The sequence below is a fragment of the Acomys russatus genome, chromosome 13 (genome assembly GCF_903995435.1).
Source record: "Acomys russatus chromosome 13, mAcoRus1.1, whole genome shotgun sequence".
Taxonomy (NCBI): Eukaryota; Metazoa; Chordata; class Mammalia; order Rodentia; family Muridae; genus Acomys; species Acomys russatus.
This window is the reverse complement of record NC_067149.1, coordinates 190,995-197,010: the sequence shown is the minus strand read 5'-3', so window position 1 is coordinate 197,010 and position 6,016 is coordinate 190,995. Positions and strand designations below refer to the sequence as shown.

At 42.9% G+C, this 6,016-nt stretch overlaps 1 protein-coding gene across 1 annotated transcript in view; it reads right to left on the bottom strand.

The window, feature by feature from the left end:
• The window catches only part of Eif2ak3 (eukaryotic translation initiation factor 2 alpha kinase 3), a 58,030-nt gene continuing 52,014 nt past the window's right edge, over nt 1-6,016 (bottom strand). Inside the window, exons 15-17 of the mRNA XM_051154684.1 lie at nt 3,478-3,579; nt 2,391-2,453; nt 1-531 (exon numbers count right to left, since the gene is read on the bottom strand). Coding sequence (XP_051010641.1) covers nt 331-531; nt 2,391-2,453; nt 3,478-3,579 — 366 coding nt within the window. The 3' untranslated portion in view covers nt 1-330. The remainder of the gene's footprint in view (nt 532-2,390; nt 2,454-3,477; nt 3,580-6,016) is intronic.

The window sequence follows — 6,016 nt, the reverse complement described above, 5'->3', positions numbered from 1 at the left end:
TGGAGGGTCTTCTACTCTGTTGTGCTTTAAAGGTATTTCCAGTTCAGATCACTTCAAGGGTCACATCTACCTCCTGATGAAAAGTGAAGGTTTCTAAAGCCTGACTAGCTATTTTTGGGACACCACCAAGGAGTAAGTCCACATGTCTCTTACATAGCCCTTTCCTTGAAGTCCAGCTAAGCGCAAACTGAGTTAGGTCCATAATCCAGTCTGACTTAGAAAAACTGGTCCCAAATCAAATTGATCAAAGCGAGTCCACCGCTGTGGAGAGCCACATTCCTCAAGGTGCCTGCTCTGTGCCACCTACGAGGGCTGTTGGCATGGCTGAAGTCAGTTGCCAGGCAGTGGGCTGTGCGAGTTGCTGGGCTGTCTGGAATGCTTCGTTCCGGATGAACTCATGGAGCGGGACCGCTGTCTCAGAACCGTTTTCCCGGGAAACTCCAAGTTCTCAAATACAGCATTTTCAATGATGTTTGTGGCTTCAGGCCGCTCCATGGGGGATGGAGAGAGCATGTCTTGAACCATCATATGCTGAAATATGAAAATAGTTTTGTGTTAAATATTCTAGATTTAAATTATTCAAGGTCAGCCTGGTCTACAAAGCAAGTTCAGGACAGCCAGGGCTCTTACAGAGAGAAACCCTATGTCAAAAAAAAAAAAAAAAAAAAAAAAAATTAAGCAGTCCTTTAAGTCATGAAAAATATATATGCATACACACACACACTCCCTCTTGGGTACATTCATACATTCATACACTGGGTACATGTACAGACAGACAGACAGACAGATACACACACACACACACACACACACACACACACACACACACACACACTATGCAGTACAGGATCTGGAACACAGGGCTCTGCAGGTGGTAGGTATAAATGGTCTCTATTTAGCTACACCCTCAGATCCAGCCAAACTATTTTAGTGTGTGAACCATACCTGATTAATCAGCTTTCACAGAAGCCCCAGTGTGGCCATGGTGAATGCATAAAGAACATGGCTCTGTTCCATCGTGTGTGTGTGTGTGTGTGTGTGTGTGTGTGTGTGTGTGTGTGTAGGTGAGGCATGTACATGTGTGCCTGTGAGCACCTATAGAGAGCAGAGGAGGATGTCAGGTGTCCTGCTCTGTCACTCTATGCCTTATTCCCTTGAGACAGGGTCTCTCTCTGAACCCGGAGCGAGGCTGACAGCCAGCACGTCCCAGAAGTCCTCCTATCTCTTGCCTGCTCAATGCTAGACTGAAAAATGTGTGTGCAGGCATGTCCACCTTTTTGTGGGGTGTGGGGTCCTCAATAAGTACTCTTACCCGCTGAGCCGTTTCCATGGCCCTTGACGCCACGCTTTATGACCTAAGCTGCCTTCTGAGGTCTCATATGGTAAAGTTGTCCTCTAATTTAGATATGGGTACCATGGTGTGCATGTGTATACACACACACACACACACACACACACACACACACACACACACACAGAGTAAATACTGTTTATAAATACGTGGAAGGCTGGATTTAGCCTGTCAGACTTGCTGCAAATTTACAGAGGCTATTTGGGTATAAAAGGTGTTTTTATAATGAAATGAAAGATTTTAGAATCATATCCCTGAGGCACAGATGCCACTTGATTTTAAAAATAAACTTATCTTATGAATACATATGAATTTAAATAATCTCAATGAAACATTTTTAAAGCCAAGACTTATCAATGTATAGATGTATAAGTGATAAGCTTGTGGACCCACACAGAGTATAGGAAAAACGTTACAAAAAGAAATGACAACTATTTTTAACAAGTCTATTTTTAACACGAGGACCAGATTAATCTTGCTCTGATCTTCTAAAGCACTTCCTGTTGTGGCCTAACCCACACTGAGATTAAGACCAACTGAGGCCTTTTGTTTAATGATAAGCCATTTCTAGAGACTGCTGATCAAGTCTCCACCTTAAAGAGTTAATGCAACGTGACTGCTCCTGTGAGGATGCTTCATGAAGTCGGCCTCAGGGAAGATGCAGTGCAGCCCGACCTCTGCAGGCCACTGGGCTGATGGCAGTCCTAACAACCCCGCCCTTCAATATACAGTTTGTCACATTACGGTGAGCCTGAACCATGAAATTATTTTGTTGCTACTTCATAACTTTAATTTTACCACTGTCATGAATCATAATGTAACGTCTGTGTTCCCAAAGGTCTTAGTTGACCCCTGTGAAAGGGTCGGTTAACTCCAAAGGGGTCACGACCCCCAGGTTGAGAACTACTGTTCTAGACCAAGTGAGGGGAAGCGGACTAGTTGACTGCTAAGGACCCTTTGTGGTTAAGGGTGTCTTAAGAACATTAAGTACTGACTGAATATAATGACTTTAGAGAAAGAAGCTGAGAACGATACATACCTCTTGGGGATATTTCTGAGTAAACAGTGGTGGAAACTTGAGATTTCTTACATCAGTTAAGGTCTAAAAAGAAAGATTTTAAAAAGAAAGATATTTAATCTTTTAACCTCATTGCCATGTGTATTTCTCACACATGCTAGGCAGTTATTTTCCACTAATAATACCCCAGCCTGTCCTTTCACTTTCCTTCTTTTTATTTTTATTAGTGTACATGTGTCTATGTACATTATGTGTGTGCATGTGTACCAGGCAGGCTAGAAGAAGGTGTCCAAACCCCAAGTACAAGCAACTGTGAACTGCCATGTGTAGGTGCTGGGAACTGAACTACTGCCTTCTGAAAGAACAGTCAGGCCTCTCCACTATACAGCCTTCTCTCCAGCCCCAAGCTTGCCACTTTCTTAACTGTCCTTGATGAAATGATAGCTCCAGAAATTTGATTCTTGATTCTTTATTTGGTTGGATCTCTTTTCCCGTTTTGTTTAGACACAGTTCAAACGAACACAGATCTGCTGTCTCTGCCTGCCAAGTGCTGGATTAAAGGTGCGCATCTCCACGCCCAGCTGGCACTGTCTGCCTGAAAACACATGGTCATGATTTGTTCTGAGAAGGAAAAACCTAGCCATGACTCACTTGCCAGCATTTAAGTCTGTGAGTGGCTGGCCGCTTGTCCTCTGTACTGGGTTCCTCTAGCCAACCCTCACTGCTTCTTTCTCCCACTCATGTCTTCCCTCTGGATTCACATTGATTGTATAGATTCCATATGTAAAATACTCTTAACATTATGACGAATTTATGCCAATGATCTAAGAATGGCCCTGTTGCTCACATGATCACTTTTGTTCCTAGTTTAACTGTCTAATAGAATCAAGAATTAACTTAATGGCACTGAAAAATTCAGCAGGGGCAGCTTGCCACTGCATGTAACTCCAGCTCCGGGGGGCAGCTGAAGTCTCTGACATCACACAGCTGTTCGCACACACATACATATAGTTAAAAATATAGAAAAGAATAAATGTAATCATCTTTAAAAATGTATGAATTTTAAGTTATTTTCTCCTTCCATCCTTTGGGGCTAAGACACACTCACCCTAACTCGTTCCATTTGAGTGCTGAATGGGTAAAGCAGTTCAAACAGAATCAAGCCCAGAGAGAAGATGTCCACTTTATGGGAGTAGTTGTTTCCATGAATCTGAAATAGCATAGAGATATGTAAAAAGATGGCCCCGGAGCACGTCATTACAGCATTAACACAGAGCCCGTTCAGTTCCTACAGCAGCACTGCTGACCCTGAGTTGACTTGGTTACCTCTGGGTATAGCTGTACGTGTGAAAATGGTAGCAAAGAGTTAATCTCTGAGTCCCTCTGGCCCTCCTCCACTGTGGGCAGCATAATTACCCCACTCAGCATCACAGAGGAAAGCCCAGGTAAGGCTGGAGATATGCATCAGCGAAACCGGCAGAAACCTGGAGCCACGTCCTCTGGAGCCTGAGAGGGCTGCTTGGCCCCCCTGAGGTGAAGCTTTTCAAAGCGACACTATCTGAAGCCAATCTCATTTCTAATCACTGTGGTCCCGAAGACGGTCATTACTCCAAGCCAGTAATCAACCCGTGAGCCTTCATTACGCACTTAATTGCAGACTGCTTTGCATGCATAGCTCTATTTCTCATGTGCATATTTCTTGTTCTTTCCCAGTCCTGGCAGGGAAGAGACCTGCAGCTTTTGTGTTCCTTTCCCATCATTCAGCACTAGGCTAAGTATAGAGAAGGCCCTCAATAAATACCTGATACCAAGAAGCAATGAATCACAACTGGTCTGAGCTATTAAGGAAAGTCCCATTCAAATGCAAAGCGAATTCCTGGAGCCTCGGGAGAGCCCTTTTATTTATGAACGTTTCCTTAGGCCAGTTACTTGACTACAGGTAAACAGCTTTGGAGGCTCACCTCAGAACTGCTGGACTAAGGGGGAGGGAGAGCGGAGACAGATGCTGGGTGGTACAGCAGCAGTCAGGTTGAGGCCATCACTATAGGTATCTGCCTCCTTGGCTCCTTCTATGCAGATGGCTTGCTTCTGCCCACAAAAGAGCAGGTGCAAAGTTCCAGTGACTGTATCAGCCTGGCCACCCTCCTTCCTTTTAAAGTGATTATAGCAATCTATCTGCACTGTCCATTGCCTGCTACCCCTTGACCATCTCTGTGGTTTGGGAAGGGTTCAAAGAAAACATGGACACTGCCCACAGGGGTACAGGGAATCAAGATACCCTCATACACTATGAGGGTGATGTAAACAGACTCATTCAGTAGAGGAAGCTAGACAGTTGATACTTAATCCCATCGAATTCTGTCCATGGCAGAATGGATAGAGATCTGACAGGGATGCAATTATCCAAGTGACAGGCCTATCAGCCAAACTGACATTACTGTTAATGTTTTGGGACAAATGCTGAGCTACTGAACTAAGTGAACGCTTCACAGAGAAGAGTGCTGTCTAGAGATGTCCAATAATTCATGAATGGTCACACCGGAATACTAATCAACAATGTTATGAAACAGAATCCCAATTCTGTTTTCCAACATATATAGATATGGTATGTGTGCATGTGTGTCCTTTTCTGTTTGATATAAGAAAATAAGATGTAAGCCACCAATTTTATAGTTAATAATTAAGGCAGTAAGATAAGGTATAAAGTAACCAAGTCATGGCACCAATTTTATGTTTAATTGCAGAAGCCTAACATGTACCCAATTGGATATGACAATATCTTATACATATTTTTGGTAAATACCCTTTTCCTTATTATTTATTCCTTTATTTTCACATTCCCTATATAGAGAAAAAATATATAAAGAGAAAAAACAATTATTAACATTGAATTATAAAAATTTTGAAACTTAAATTTTCTTTGTATTTTTATTTTCTGTGCATTGGTGTTTTGCCTGCATGTATGTCTGTGTCAGGTGCCCTGCAATTGGAGTTATAGCTGTGAGCTGCCATGTGGATGCTAGGAATTGTACCAGGGATTTTTCTGAAAGAGCAGCCATTGCTCTTAACCACTGAGCCATAACTCAGCCCCATATACTTATTTTAATTATATGAATTTGTGGAGATTGAGCTATTGTTTGAAGAGACCTCTTGTTTAGTGTTTGAAGAACAGTTTATTGAGTATACCACAAGAGCAGCAACCTGGGCAACCACTAGATTGGCACTGCATTTAGGCTTGCAGAGCTGAATTTTTAGAAAAAGATTCATTTATTATTATTGTTATGAACACAGTGTTCAGTCTGCATGTACACCTGCACACCAGAAGAGGTCATCAGATCACATTACAGATGGTTGTGAGCCACCATGTTGTTGCTGGGAATGGAACTCAGGTCCTCTGGAAGAACAGTCAGTGCTCTTAACCTCTGAACCATCTCTCCAGCCCCAGCAAAGCTGAATTTTTTAAAAGCAAAAGTAAGAGCTAGCACACCCCTTTAATCCTAGTGTTAGTGAGGCAGAGGCAGGTGTGTGAATTCAAGGCCAGCCTGGTCTACTGAGTGAGTTCCAGCACAGCTAAGGCTACACAGAGAAACTCTGTCTCAAGAAACAAAAGTGAGAACACAAACTCTTGGTTTGAGATGGGAGACTGG